This window comes from Dromaius novaehollandiae, chromosome 3, assembly GCF_036370855.1.
Source record: "Dromaius novaehollandiae isolate bDroNov1 chromosome 3, bDroNov1.hap1, whole genome shotgun sequence".
Lineage (NCBI taxonomy): Eukaryota > Metazoa > Chordata > Aves > Casuariiformes > Dromaiidae > Dromaius > Dromaius novaehollandiae.
Window position 1 is genome coordinate 76,806,483 of NC_088100.1, and position 16,474 is coordinate 76,822,956.

The 16,474-nt window shown below is 35.3% G+C and overlaps 1 protein-coding gene across 5 annotated transcripts in view; it reads left to right on the top strand.

Annotated features, from left to right (window-relative positions):
• PACRG (parkin coregulated) overlaps positions 1 to 16,474 on the top strand; it is a 268,812-nt gene that overhangs the window by 160,845 nt on the left and 91,493 nt on the right. For 4 of the 5 annotated variants that reach the window (XM_026109870.2, XM_026109865.2, XM_026109872.2 and 1 more), the window contains exon 5: positions 858 to 1,007. The exons of the other annotated variant lie outside the window; for it this stretch is intronic. In XM_026109870.2, coding sequence (XP_025965655.1) covers positions 858 to 1,007 — 150 coding nt within the window. The remainder of the gene's footprint in view (positions 1 to 857; positions 1,008 to 16,474) is intronic. 5 annotated transcript variants of the gene reach the window in all.

Here is a 16,474-nt window from a genome sequence, read left to right on the forward strand (position 1 = left end):
GCACTGAAGAATTAGACCAATATATAGTAGCATACGGAATATGACAGCTGCCCCCAGCTGCATAATTTCAGAGGTGGCCTTATAACTAGAGAGATTTTGTAGGGAAAAAAAAAAACACAAAACTTTTCAAGCCTGATTCATTTTTAATTACAAAAGAGAATGCAAAGTACTTGCTTTTATTAAAACCAAGAAGGAACAGAAACAAAAGGTGCTCATGAAATGTCTTAGTGTCATAAGATTAGAAGCATGACACTGAAAGCTAAGAGAAAAATCTAAGTAGGCAAGACAAAATCTTTTTTTTCTAGAATGTTTGTCTTCTAAAGAAAGCCTACAAGATTTTTTTGTTTTTTTTTCTTATAAACATTTGCTTCATTGTACTGATTCTCAGAATAGCAAGAATTGTTAGTTGAATGAATAAAACAATTGCAAATAAATGGGAACAAACATACAAACAGGCTAATTGTTGCACTAGAATGTATCTGTTGTCAACCTTTGCAGGTTGTCTTGCAGTTGTATGGTTCCATTGGCCCCAAATGGTACTTACTGAACTTTTTTTTTTTTTGGACCAGGCCAGTATTACACAGGCAGCATGAAGGAATAATGAGCTGCATTCTTTGGGTTACTGAAGAGTCAGCACAAATTGTGGGAACAAATAACAATCAGACAAAGCAGTGTTTTATAACATCAGGACTGCAATTCATCTTTGGGATCTTTCAAAGCTGGGCTAATAAAGGCCCACTTACGATCCCCAGTAGCGTACAGTTTAATTAAATTTGTCCATTAGAGGACTCCTCCCCCTCCCTTTACATTTTAGAAATTAATTCTGCTTTCTGCCTGTCATTCTTTCTACATCACAGATGCACTGAGCCTTCGTAACCGACAGGTCATCTGCATTACGCTGAAAGTCCTCCAGCACCTGGTGGTATCAGCTGACATGGTGGGGGAGGCCATGGTGCCCTATTATCGGCAAATCCTCCCAGTCCTAAACATCTTTAAGAATATGAATGGTGAGTTATCCTAACAGACACTGTCTTTCAACCCCTAAGGTAAAAAGGGGCTTGAAGCAGGGTTAATTAACAATGTAGTTAAGATTTATTACTGTATATAAACTCAAATCCATTTGGAGCTCTAAATAATGTAACCCCCCCCCCTTGATATTCCCTAAGGATGCACTAAAATTAACAATTTCATTTATTACTCATTGCACGTACAGCTTATTTAACACAGTAGAGAAGCACTGAAGCAGTTCTGTAATCTTGCAATAATTAAATTGTAAAGTTTTGTCTTTTGAATACATGAATAAATTGCAAAGGTTTTTTCCTCTCTCCCAGCATGTTAGTAATAGGTCCAGTCTTTGGTTCTGTTCTGTGCTCATTCACTAGCAAAAATCACTGTTACCTGGTACTGCTTATTGGTTTAGGAAAGAATAAAAATAAAAGTAGGAATCAGTTTAATTAATTTGATGGACAAGAGAACTCCTCCTTATAGAAAACTTGTAAGTTATGTAATGTCTAGCAAAACAGTGGAGTTTGAAGTTAATACTGCTCACTTAGCAGGTTAGATTATAGAGATATTTAGAACTAGTTTGTATCCACAGTGGAGTATATTATTTTCTTTGTAGTGTAAAACTCTACTGCCAGTTCTAGTTTTTAATAACTATAGTACTGTGAGTATCATATACTATGAGTGTATTTAGACCACAGTCACAAGGTGAAATCAACATGATGTATCTATTTATATACTATAGATGTTTATAGATATTTATAGCTACTACTATTTATAATCTTGTTTCTGTAGTAAATCTGTTGGTGTACTATCTGTTCAATTACCTCCCAAGTTGCTGACTTCAGCATTTATGTTATTCACATGTAGCTGTGGGTTAAAAGAAGTTAATTTCTCACGATCTTAGGATGAAGTCCTGGCAGGTTTTTCATGAAATTCATGGCATTTCAGTAGTTATCTGCAGGACTACTTCCTATTATACTTTCTGTTTGTGTTACTATACAGTCCATTATCTTATGCTCACCCTTTTAATACTTCTGATTGAAAAACACCTGTCCAAAGACTGACTTGGAGAATTAAATGAGATTTAGATTTTAGACCCCTTTAAATACATGCATGTACCTGACTTTTAATTAGTAAGAAACTTTCAGTAATGCGTGGAATACCACAAATACAAGATGGTTCAGATGAGAACTGTCACTTTCTAGAAGTCATGGCATGAAAGAATAGGAGAATAAAATCCATAGACTGTGCTCAATGAACTTCAGGAGGGCTCCTTGTGAATTAGAAGATTCACCTTAACAGATCCAATTTCAGTGTCTGGCACAAAATAGAGACTGTAAAAAGAAAGCTCTCATTGATTAATGGGTGTGCAATGCACATTTTTCCAAATTTCAGCCTGAAGTAGGCCATAAATCCTCTTGACTAAGCTGAGCTGCAGTGGTTTCAGATGAATAATAGGGAAAGCTCATGTGTATTAAGTACATAACGTAATAAGGTATTAAGCATGTCCTAAACATGTCCTGAGTTTAGATCAAATTGATATCAAACTGAAACATATTTTTAACATTTTTGCATGACATCTGTGTTATGTGAATTTGTGTCTAGTATCATAGTACACTAAAACTTCATATTTGGCATTCAAGAACTAAAAGATGATACCCATTCATCAACAGACGTAAAGAAAGAGAATAATTTTATTTCCTATCTTACTTTTCTAAAAATGAATAATCAAGTAGTGACAATCTGAACATTTAAGCTTGTGGCTTCTAACTTCAGTTATCAAATCTTTTTATACTGTGTATTAAATTTAAAAAACTGTAAGTAGGCATAGTGATTTAGTGTATATTTTCTGTTTTCAAGTAGAGATTTATGGAAGTCACCATAGTGTACAAGACATTGAATTAGAGCTATATATAAAGCTAAGTTGTTTAGGACAACACAGAGGGAAAAATAATGTGAAAAATTCTAAGTAAAAGAAATAGTTCAAAATTAAGATCTTTGATTAAAGTATTACTGTTTTAGGAATTAAGGTTTTGAATGTTCAGCGTTATCAGCAATGAAATGGGTAATAGTTGAGAGACCTACCATATGAGACTGTTCAGCTTACTCAGCATTTGCATTCTGATGATAGAGGAATATTCTTCCTCTGCTTCCTCCCCTGAAAAGCTTTTATTCCTTTCCTTCTTCACTGGTGGTTGGGAGAAAATGTATGGTTCCTTCTCTCTCCTTTCTATCTCCCATATGCTTAATAAGCAATTGAGGTCCTGGTCTTTGCTCCCAGTTCTTTTGAAGATTTAAAGACTGATTCAGCCTATATTTTCCTTTTTGCTTGTTTTGAAAGATAGGGCGAGCGAGTATATGCTCTTCTTCTTTCTTTTCTGTATAGCTTCAGAAAAGAGGAACTGTGGTGTATCCTGCAGGAGTGGTGTGCACTGAGATCTGTTAAGTGTGACACTGGAAGTTTGCCCAGAATTAAGGTAGCTGTGAAGGGCTGCCTTTTACCAAATGCCATCTCATTAGATCAACCATAAGTATCTGCTGGAAGCAACTCTCTCTCAAATTCAGCATCTGTGAATATCACCCTCACACTAGGTAGGCTTCAAAGCAAGAGAACATTACAAAAAAGTATTAGTAAGACCTTGAGGTCAGCATCAAATGAGGTAACTGGTGACCAGTTCAGAACAAACCAAATGATGCAATTCTTCACGCAGAGTGACGTCAAGCTTTGGAACCCTAACCCCAAGTTCTGTCAATACCAAAACTTTACATGGGTTCAGGGGAGGCTGACCAAGGGCATAAAAAAGAATCTACTAGTTGTTACTAAAATACATAAACCACCTATGGCTCGTGGCATTTCTAAACCACAAAATGCTGGAACCTGAGAAAGTATTCACGTGAAGTATCATAAATGCTTGTCCTACATTCACATTGCCTAGCCATCTGCTTTTGGCTGCTGTCAGAGACACACTTCTGGACTAGAAGGGGATTTGCTATTATCCAAGACATGTATCCATATGTTCTTATTACACTGGTCCCTAGCAGACTTGCAGAAAATACTCAAATCCCATTGAGTTCCCACATGTTCTGGAACACAGGTTCCTCAGAAATTTTATTTACATTAAATGCCTCTGATTTGGCTGAATCATGATTCACCCCACAATATCAGACAGGCTTATAAATAAAACACTAAAAAAATTGCATTGGTAAGATCTTAAGATTAGGATATCAGGAACAGACTTTTAGTAAAACAAATATAAAATACAGTCAGCTTCAGCTTGAGACGTACTTATCTCTTGAGTTGTTCTGCAGCCAAAAGAACTGGTAAGTCATCGTTCAGAGTAATACTCTGACTTCCAAGTGTTACCTTAACTCAGAGTATAAAGACCGTTTGAGAAGCTGTCAGTCCAGGAAGCTTAACTCTAAGCAATTCTTTCTAACTTCCCACCTGTTTCCCCACACTGAGGCTATAGTTTCACAGTCAGCAACAGTGAAACAAACATTGTTTGTCAGAGCCTTCAGGGGACGTTCTGGAGCAAAAATGGAAGTAGTCTGGATGCCTCTCTATGTAGGCAGCCACTTGGCGTAGGTGACTATGGTTCCTACTGGAGATTTTTACTGAGTTAGCCAGGGAGGATATGAACTACATAAATACTCTTTTTTTTTTCTGGGATCAGATGCCTTTGGTGCTTAATCATGATTTCTCTTTGCTCCTATTCAGCCTGCTGGCAAACTGCTTCTTAACCAGTCTTAAATGTTCTTTTGTAGAGAGCTCTTAATGCATTCATTTTAAAATATATAAAAAATATTGAATATAAACATAAGCACAGAATTTCTGGTATGTTACCTCATACTGCTTATATTACCTTTCTGCTTCCCCTTTCCATTTTACTTTGGAGATTTCCACTTTTTTCTTTTCTCATCTACTGTCCTCCACATCACTGTGCCATTATTTTGCATATATAGTCCTGTTTGTAAATTAGCGTGTTCTAATATCAATGTCTTTTGCTATATAATGATGTCCCCCAAACATAGTTTTCTCTAGAAGGGATTGTGTTCATAACATTTATGTTGTCTTGATGATTGTATAATACCAGCAAAAATGGCAAAGGACTACCAACCTTTTGGAATAGAAGATAATATAGGTATTTCATTTTAAATTTTTACCACCTGTACTTGAAATCTTAAATATTTTTAGTCAACTCTTCATAAAGTGTCTATTGACTTCTTCTGTATAATGTCTCTTCTTGAAGTACGTTTCTCTATTAATTTTGTAGTTTTATATATCAAAGAAATAGTTTTGATTCTGTTTTCTGTTTTCTGAATTCTCTGTAATTTTATATCAGTCTGTGAGAGCACACAGTATAATGGGAATTCCTGTTGGCCAACAAATTAAGACATGCAAAATACATTTTAGAGTTAGAGTTTGTGAGCTGCAAAACAGACATAGTTCGGATATAAGGTTGCCAGGCATATGTTCTGTAATTTGGATCTCTGGTATTATAGATGTGGAGGAGAAGGTATATAGGTTGGATGTGGAAGAATTCTATCATTTTATCTCTGTTCATATTTCTTGTATATAGGTGACTTTACTATTCAGAATTTTGGGGAACTAAAAAAGAGGAGAATATGATGAAAAATGAATTTAAAAGGTATAATTATGGAAAACATCTAAAACATATGCTCCTAGAGTTGAATCAGAAGATACGTTTTTGTTCCCCATTTGTCAGCTAAAAATAAATCAATACAACTTAAATTACAAATCCCAGTGGGAAAGATCCAGGCCTCTTAAGTTAGGTACCTAGTCTGTCTGTAAAGCCAGAGGAGAGATTTCAATGCACTTCTGAAGAGTCTGAATGGTCAACAAGGGGCTCCCTAGCCAAAGAAACATTTGATATGTGTGAACTTGTGCTCTCTCTGGAGCTTAAGCCTCTGTCCCACATTAGACATATCTGTCCGTGTTGGCTCCTGAGTGCTCTGCTGAAGAGCACTAAAACCTAAAAGAGCAAGGTTCTGTTAGTGGTGCTGCTACCACCTCTACCCAGTGCTCTAGCGTCTTGAGTATTTGTGCAGAAAGTGAGAGATCCCTAACCATCTAGCTGCAGCATGCTCTGAAAAAGGATTGAAGCTTTCTGTTGAAACTGTTGGCCAGAGTCATAAGGCCAGCAGGAGAACAAATAGGAGGGAACATGACTTTATCCCAGTGGCTAGGGAATACTCTTGGGATGTAGGAGCTGTTGGTCTACTCCCTGCAGACTGAGGAGGGACTAGGAATCTCTGCGCAAGCTCTCCAGCAAATGAACTGTTATACAAATATGCTGCTATATGTTACAAGCATTAAGACAGTCAGGATAATGATTACTAGGTCTATTATGAATCCAATAATGTCACTTTATTTGTCACTTAAATTTGTAAGTTAAATGTATTCTTATGAAACTCATTTCAGTCTTGAGAAGAGGGAAGGAAAAATATTTATACAAGCAAATGGAAATATTCTTTTTTTTTGCATCATAAAACCTTTCCATGTTGGGTGTCTCATTTTTGAAGCTGCCTTTTATAAATCTGTGAGGTATCTGAGGAAAATATAATTTAAGAGCAAATAGAATGAGTTTGTTCTTTTGTGACAGCAGGTAGAATAATAAAAATGAAAGGGACAAAAGGGATCCTTCTTAGCTTAGAAGATGCTGTTACTGTGCATGTATACCAGAATACTGCTGGAAACAAAAAACTGTTTATAATAAGATTAGACAGTTGTGAACAGCAGATTTCTTTTGTTTAATTTACCTGCCTGGTAAATTAAAGTTTCATTGATCTAGTTTAGCAACTATTGTATGCAGTCAAGTCTAAGTAGTCTTAACAGCTGTGCTACTTCAATTCATATACACAAAAATATTTTCATGTCATCAATTTATATTATTCAGTAGTGATCAGTAACAGCTTTTAAAAACATTGCAGATAAAATCCTGTAGAATGGATAAAAAAATATTATTAGCATTTACAAGCCTCCGACAGAAAGCTATGGGGTGGCACTGCACTATGGAAGGATATCTTCCATACTTCCAGCATGGTAATCTCATCTATGACTTGTTTCAGTGACTGTTAGGCAAACAGTGGTGACAGGGCATACTGAAGCCCACGTTTGTTTTGGCTGCAACACAAACGCTCTGACACCATCAGCAACCTAAAGCTAACATAAACTTCTGTCAGTCTCCACCTATCTAGTCAGTACTTTAAAATAAAATTGTAGAGATATGACTGAGGATATCTGATGTGGCTCAACTGTAGCATTCAGTGAAGTGTGAAACTACAAAACAGAATTATGCTGCATGCTTTAAAGCACCTGAACTTCACCTAGGAAAAAATATTCTCCTATCTGAGAGGTATTTCACATGTTTTGGAGCGCTATATTTAATGATATACAATAGTACTTTGTATACTCCAAAGGAAGAAGCAGCACTTTGAGAAGTGTTTAATTGCAGAACCCAGAGAGAGACTGTGCCTACAGGTAACAGTTTCCATGTGTTAGGAAGTACTTCCAAAGTGCTTGTGTGTTCCAGAGGCAGCAATGCTCTTCAGAGTGGTTCATGCTTATTACTAAGAAGCACCAATTATCCTTTTATGTGATTGAGTATGCTCTGAAGAAAATCTCTTGCCCAGAATATTTCAACTGTCTGCTCCTTCCACTGAGAAATCCAAAGGTGCTTACAAAAAGAATGTCAATCGTATTCTAAAATCATTTACAGTTTGACAACTCTGGATGTTCAGAAATCATTTTTCAGGTTCCAGAAAAAGTGCGGCCTTAACACCACATTTTACAAACTAATATATTTGAGGTTCTCTTCATTTCTCATTTGAGTTTTGAGCTTTTAGATTATTGTTAGGCGACTTTTTTTCAAATTTCTTCTGCTACTGAGAAGATTACATGCTTTTATCTTTTTTTAAAGCAGAAAATTGGGATTCTCCAGAATTAGTTGAATCAGAGTTGAGGTTTGGATAAAACCACCAAATATTATTGATAAAAATAGGCGTGTTGTTAGTATATTAGACTTACGAGAGCAGTCATATAAATTGTATACTAAATGCACATTTTCAGATTGTTGATATGGTCTGTTGTGATGCTTATCCTTCATAATCCTATAAATATTTTGCAAGCTTCTTCATGGTTTTGAGGGATGTTTTTTTGAATTTTATTTTCTATAATCAGTTATGATTTCTGAAATTTAAAAGCAAAGACTCTGAAATGGCTTCAAGGACAACACTTCAAGGAAATAAGACTATCATGATAACACAGTTAACAAACTGAGAGTTCATTTCAGTTAAAAAATTAGTTCTGATATATTTTCAGTTTTTTAATATACCCTCAGTTCAAGAGGATTCAGATCCTAAGTTCTGATTTATGAACACCTACTGAAAAATATTGTGGGAGAACACCACACTGCACCAAACTTACAGTTTTCCCAAAATGGGTTCCCTTGTGCTAGTATATCATCTCTTCAAGCAGATAATAATAAAGTCATTACACTTAAAAAATAATTACCATACCAGTGAGAAGGAAAATGTATTGTTGTCATTCCCAAGTGTAATTATTGATACTATTTTAAAGGCTTCCTATGAATTATAGTTCTAAGAATGTTTATTTGACAATTATACTTGAATGTTTTTAAATTTTCATGCATTTTTCTTCTGTAAGATCAGCTGACGGTCTTTTAAATGTTATTTTTCAAAGGTGTCTTGTTTTTTATCAAAAAGCTCATCTTGAAAGCAAATCTCTCCCAAAATAGTGTTTCATACAGTAATTGACTGGGGACTAGGAGGGAAGTAATCTTCAAAAGTTACCAGCTGTTTTCTCACTTATTTTCTTGTGCACTGGCCAACCCCTACATCTTTCAATCATGATTCCTACACATGGAGTTGCAGAAAAGCCAGTGGAATTCTGAATTGCTGAAAACTACAACTTACCAGGACCCACCTGTTTCCAGGCATTTGTTGCTTTAGTATCTTGTAATACAAAGCACATAATTTTAAGCTGATGATATAGTAAATTTTTTGTGTATAATCAAAACCCTGTCAGATACTTTATAACACATTTAGAGAATTATAACACTTAGATCATAATTGCTGGATAATTTCTAATTACTATCTAATTTGTTAGTTGAAAATACAGCATCAGTCTGTGTAAAATAAAACTGACTCAGCAGTGATTAAATTGGTGTTATTAACACTTAGCACTTACTTTTAATGTGCTAATAGCCTAATTAATTCAGCATCTTGAATGCTTGATAAAAGAAAAACGAAAGGCTCACCAAATCAAAGGACATATATTGCATCCAATATTTTCTTTTTACTGTTTTTAATTACTTGAGTATGTGGACCCAAGCAAAGGAAGGTTGTCTGTTGGATGAAACACAGAGGTGAGAGGACTTATGAATTCATAGGAAATTCAGAGACAAATCAAATAGTAGAAAGGTCACATCCATCCTGTGTTTCAGTGTATATAGCTCTAAAATGTGTATAACCTCTAGGGCTTGTAGGCCTCAATCAGCAATTTAGTTTTTACAATGTTCCAGGAGCTTGTGTATGTGAGTGTGAGTGAAATAGTGTTTTCACAAAGTTAAGAGTTCATATCATGCTTTGCTGAATTTGTATTCCAATGTGAAATAATCACCTTGGAAAACCCACATTTGAGGAAGATGTGGACATCCAAAACAAAACTTAGGCAGATTTAAAATAGTATCTGCAAGTCTGCCTGTTCTGCATGCTTATACCTGCCTTAGTGCGAACAGGTGAGATGCTCTCAAAATGAGATAAGGAAGTGCCCGAGTTACACAGGCCCATCTTGTAGGCATGCTTTGAGCAAATCTAATGCATACACAGCAGGCACAGTCATCTTCATTCATCTTGTCTGCAGTATTATTTCTGCCTTTTTCAAAAATGAAATGGATGTGAGTGCTGGAACTAGTACCCGCAGTTCTCTGCTACTGTATGACTGCCTGACTGCTAGGTACAGGCTCTTGCTTCTTCTATACCTTCTTCTTCTGGAGTGGGGGTTCTACATTCTTTGCTGTACCTAACCCAGCTACAGCATGAAGGATGGTGCAGACTAGCATGGATTTGTCAAGGCTACTACTTGCAGAAGCAGCTAGTTCAGCACATGCCCCAGTTTGATGGGATTACAGCTCCATAGGATCACAGCCCCGACAGCTGCCCCCAATAGATCAGAATTGCCTTTTCCTTTGTGCACTTCTGATTCAAGCCCCCAAGGATTTAGAAGAACAGAATCTCAGATCTACGTCTTGCACTTCTCATTTTTAGTTGATGTGCTTTAGGTTGCTGCCTGTGGATGTCCTCCTCACCCTTCTGAGGCTTCTGATTCAGTTTGTAAAGAGTAGAGACACCTGTATTTGGCCTCTAGATGTTAAGGCTTTCTCTAGATCTGCCCCTTACAGGCAAGCTAGATTCTTAAAAATTGGAAGGCTGCTACCCTTCCTGTTAAGAATTATTCCTCTCTTCTTGGTGATTTATTTCTACATTTTTCACACAGTAGGACTGCATATGGAAGGGTCGAGAGAGAGTATTTCTTTAGTTGGACTAGCAGTACCCACTTCATTTAGAATTACTTTCAGAACACAGGTTAAATAACTCAGAAAATATTTTGTTTCTGTATAACTTCACTTCTCATGTATGTTTGCAAACAAATGTAATGAAGTTTGAGGGGACATATGGTTTCAACTTGTCATACTTATTAAGGTAACATTTTTTATTTTAAATATGCATCTAAAATATGTGTTTGTTTAATGATTCTAAGTGGGTTATGTTTATTTATTGCAGATATTTTTAATTTGTGGGCTCAATTAGGATTCTGTTCTGTGGAGACTATTTCTGTGAAAATCAGTGCGAAGTTGCCAAAATCAGAGAAATTGGCTCTGCACCTGGCTTTCAGTTTTTATATCAAATCAAAAATCAGGGAATGGGAAGAGAGAAGCTTTAGAGGGAGAGGGAGCTCCTTGTATGGACAATAGCTTTCCTTGTGGTATCTCTCTCTTGCCCTCAAGGAAACAGATTAAAGGCCTGTGTTATGGAATGATACACGTAGGAATATAAATGATTGTGATTGCACTATGATTGAACCACCAAAATACTCAGGTAGTTAAAGTGCTTTTTGTCCTTCAGTTATTATTCTATTTTATCATTTCATCTCGTTTCAAGACATGCCTTTTCTGTTAGATTTTGGAGAACATTCTAGGCAAGAAAGTTGATTTTGCTAGAACTGTATCTTTGAACTATTGATTTCTTTTTCCGTATTGCACATCCATTGTCCCCCTTTTTAGGCACGCAAGAAAAATGGGTATTTTTGTTATAATACCCTCTGACTCTCACAGGTGCTGATGTAACTAGCACAAACTTGACTTCTTTGGCAGGCTTGTGCCAATTGACGAGTATCCTTTGTCTTTTCTACACTGATATTTAGGTTGACTACATTAGACGTGTATTCAGAGTATTCAAATACTGGTCTCTGCATCTAATCCATAAACTTCTGGTTCAGCTAGAATTTATATTTTAGAAAAAGTAATATTTATATATTAAGACTTCCCCATTTACACGCCAAAATAATTTCCTTGTTATTTTCTCTTTGAATTCTAAATTAAACACAAATGAAAAGGTAAGAAATGCCAAAGTTAACATTTGACCTTAGCGCTGCTTGCTTCATTTTATGTATTATACTACAGCTTTTAATCAAGTTTTTACTTACTGTTTATAATGTAACACAAGTATCTTGTACATTTTTTTCACCTCAGATAAATGTGTAACATCCCCATTCCTTTTCACTGAGTAGTATTTAATATATAAATAATGTCAACTGTCATGTTGATATTATAGATCTTACTGGCACACAGTTTCTGTACTTTTTTTTCTCTGCAAATGTATCTAACTTTCTTTTTATTATTTAACAACCTGCCTTTACTGCAATTTGATGACCAAGTGCTTATGAAATAGTTAAACTGTTTTATATTTGGCAAAAATATGTATGAGAACATATTCAGGAAATACTCTATTAAATTTTTTTATACTGGAATGTTTATTTCAAGTTTAGCTTTGAAGCAATTAACTCCCTTTTTAATATACAAGTTCATGGATAATATTTCAAGTCTATTTTAAGGATTAGAATGATTTTTATATAAAATTTCTTTGTCAACTTTGTGATTGCGTACTTTATTTTCCCTCATAATACATAGTGCAGCCAGTTTGAATGGTGATTATGATATCATCAAGCATAAAATTGTTCTAGGGATCGGACAAGGGAAAGGAAAAGAAAGCTAGGGACAGCAAGTAGGTAGGAAAGCATTTATTGCTTATGTTGTTCAGTGGCTGCTACAGCCCTATATTGCAGGATGACATAATATTAAAACCAGGCTAAACAGACTTCGACTCCATCTACAAACTGCTTCATACCCAGTGTCAGCTAACACTGTGGCATCATGTCAAGGCACGCTTATGAAGAAAGAGATTTAATACTCCTACAGTGTCAGTTTCCAAGCCAAATAGAAGGAATTTGGGAACATGTTAAGTATTAGTAGCTACACAATATTAGTTGGATGCTGTAAAAAAAATTGTTTCCATAAAGCGTCATACTATTGCCCCAAATTCGTTATTTAGAACTCTTGAAAGAAAGCTCATCAAAAAATAAATAAAAGGACTGTGGGTTTATGTCTTTTTAGTGTCAGTCTTTTGGTGATGCATGAGCAAAGTAGAAAAAACCTGTGGATTCTGAAGGAAGTGTTTCAATGAAATATTAACAGTAATGGCTTGTAAAAATAGATGTACAAGCAAGACAAATACAATATATATAGCATGAAGTGTATGCTTGTTATGTTCTTATTTTGCTTTTTGCTTACTTTATTCTTGCATTTCTGTCTGGAGTAGATCAGTCTTTCAACTTGGACAAGTAGTCCTAATTGCAGCTAAATTTGTTCCATCTGAAGAATCTTTCCGATTACAACACTTATCATTCATAGCTATGACATTTTATAACAGCTATTTTGCAGTAGATGATAAATTAACTTGGTCAGAGCATATGCTTAAAACAAAAAGAACAAAGCAAAATCTTGTATGTGTACCTTTGCAGAGTGATTTTGCATATAATCTATTTTCTGTCAATAAATATGCTATCTTTTGTATTTTTTGTCTGTGTCTGGGTATATATACACATATATATACACACACAAACAGAAATACTTAGAGTGTCTTTATTCTTTAAAGATCCTTTTTTCCCGTAAGATTAGTCTGTTGTATTACTTACTGTTGGAATTTTAGTCTAGAGCACCCAAGTCAAATGTCTCATCAGACTAAAGTAGGTAACACATACCAGTTTCCCCAGCCAATGGGACACATGACAGGGCTAGGGCTCCCAGTTGCTACTGCCTGCCTTTGAATCTCCAGTGCTGTGATCAGATGAATGAAGTATAAGGGTAGCCTTTGGCCAATATGCAGAGCAAAGCTTGTCAAATGGCACAGTACCTCTTGTGCCATTGCAAAGTGCCTTTACCACACCGCTGCCATCTTCTGATTGCTTTTGCATGGATGCTTCTTGCTTGAGCTTCCTACTTGGCACGTTTTAATTAAGAAAAAATGTAGCAGTACAGTTGCGAAAGTGTTTTAAAAGATACAGGAAGAAATATACTGGCTTTAAAATAATGTCCAATCATTCAGACTTTTTTTTGTTTATAAACAAAAAAATCAAACATGTTAATCAGACACAACTGCCAGAGCACAGAAGTGAGGCTGGAATATGTATTACAATTCTTATAATCTAAATTTAAACAATTGACATATTTAAGTATATATGTAAGAGCTTTTTAATTGCTTTTCTGAATCAGGGCTAGGTTTCTCAGCAGCTTGTAGGCTCAGCCTGCTCAGGAGAACTTAGATGCAGCTTAGATTAGCAGCAGTTCCTTACAAATGGATTACTCCGCAATTTTTGCAGGAAGGACATCTATCTGTTGCAATTTTTCTGTTGTCTTTAACTATTTCTCTACCCGTACTGGAGAGGATCTATAAATCCTGTTACAAGAAATAACACCTACTAATATTGACAGCTAGTTACCTAGCAATTGTTAATTAAAAATGGTTAAATAAATATGTTCATTTAAAAAACCAGTGCCATGCTTTAGCTACTTGCACTGTTTTATGAATTAAATACTTGCTCTTACATGACATAGGAAAAAGCTGGTATATCCAGGTTCTTATCTAATTATGTTATTAATCTAATGATTGCAAAATAGGGAAAATTGTGGGATTAGCAGAAGTGAATACCAGCATACAGCCTGCAGGTAAAACTCTGAACCATGTTCTGATGATATCTTATTTGTCAATTCCTTAAACAGCCTTCTCTTTCTTTGGTATATATGATACACCTTTGCCTATATGCACACATAACATTACTGAAAAAAAACACTTTCATAGCCTATCATTTGACAAACCTATCTATTTTTTTGAATCTCTCCATTACCTCCCTTTTGAAGCATATCAAATGTGTTGCTTATCTTTACTTTCAAAGCACTTAACAGCCTGTCCTTTATATTATCCTTTTTATTATTTGTTATCCTTTTGTTATTATGTAACAGCCACCATATTACCTGTCATTCATTGTTTCTATATGAACTGCAAGATAAGTCTACCCTTTTTAAGTTTTTTTCATAAAGCACCTTCATTTTCTTCCTCCCATACTTCAGTTTCCTGTAAACATCCACAAAATCACCTCATTTTATTTTTCAAATTCTCTTTTCCGTAATAACTAGATTGGACATTGGTTAGAATACTGATATTCTGAGGCAGTTACCTACAGTGCCAGCAGTTACTGTATAATTGTTTTCTTTTACTCTCAACAATCTTTGTGTATTGATATGTTATTTCTTGTTTTATACTTAATTTTCAAGTTCTCTAAGGCAGAACTGGATGTATTTATTATGTATTTGCATAGCGCCATTAATGTCGAGCACATGATCCATGGTACGTGACTAGGATTCCTAATGACTACAGTAATACAACTGCATACTAATGATGTCACTTTGAACTAACTAGGGACTGTGATTTGGAATAAATACAAGTGTAGTTTTGCATTATGTAATATTCCATACATTTCTATTATGTGTATATTAATGTATATGATAGTGCAAACAGTTAAGATCAATGAACTACTTGATTTACTTCAAGTGCACATAAATTCTGCTTGTTAGTCATTAGGAAATCATGTATTTAGAATATGTATGTAATTAACAGATAAGAACAAATGAACTTTATCTTAAAACCAACATTGAGTTCTAACAGATACCTGGGGAATGAAAGTAGAACCAGAAAATAGAAATTTTTCTTCAAGGAATTTTCTCCTTCAGCAAGCTTCACCTGTACTTTTGTGACCCTCTGTTTGCCAGCCCCCTTTTTTCTTCTAACATTTTTTGCAACATTTCATTTATTGCCTCATTCTTCTGTGCTTTATGTTGGCCTTAACAAAGGCTTGATTCTTCTGTTTTCATTTCCTGAGCCAAGTCTGAGAAAAAAATTTTTCAGCTTAACTATTTTACTATTATTGTCAGTGTATATGTTTAAGAAAGAAGATTCCTTCAGCAAATGTCACCATTAAAAGAAGTTAAATATATTTTTTAAATTAACTTCTCCTACTCGACCAAAATGAATGTGGGGGCAGTTACAGAAAAGAGAAACAGTTTTTTAAAGATCTAGATTGAGTGTAACATAGTATTAAACTATGTATTTAATAAAGCTAACCTTCCCACTACAGTAGGTATTAGGAGAAAATGGTAAAATCTGTTTTGGGACTGAGGACAAAAAAAAAATTACCCAACTTTTTCACTGCAGAAGAAAGTTCCTGAAATTACTTGAGAGATATTTCTGTAGTTTCTGCTGAGGATGATTCTCCTACTGTTGTACTGTGCTGTGATTTGCCCCTCTTGTTATCAGTTTGGTTCTCAGAAATTTCCAGCTCTTTCTTGTCATTTTCTCAAAAATTGTCCTGTGTTTCTTCTAACTCAATAGGCAAAGCACGTGTACTTTTCAGTCTTGTTAGCTCGAGTGAGTGAGCATAGGATGAGTGAAAAGAGCCATCAAGACACGTGCAAACATACCTGAATCTCTTCAGATGGCTGTGTTTTGGATTAGCAAGAACTTCATGCTTAACAGCAAAGCCACACTGAGAAATACAAGAGTACAATGTTAAATGCTGATTTGTAGTTTAAAATGTAGCTTATATATTGGATTTCTGACTGGCCTTGGGAAAAGATGGAAGGTATTCACAAAAGCTGGATATGTGAAGTTAAGTTCTTTGGAGGAACCTGTATGTCTCAGTTGAGTATAGAGAGAACCTGGAGAGATTAGCCTTAGTAGGGACAAAGTTAGCTTTGGTGACTAAGCTGCCAATATGTTAGATTTCAGAGAGAAGCAGACTGTCCCAGCACATTCC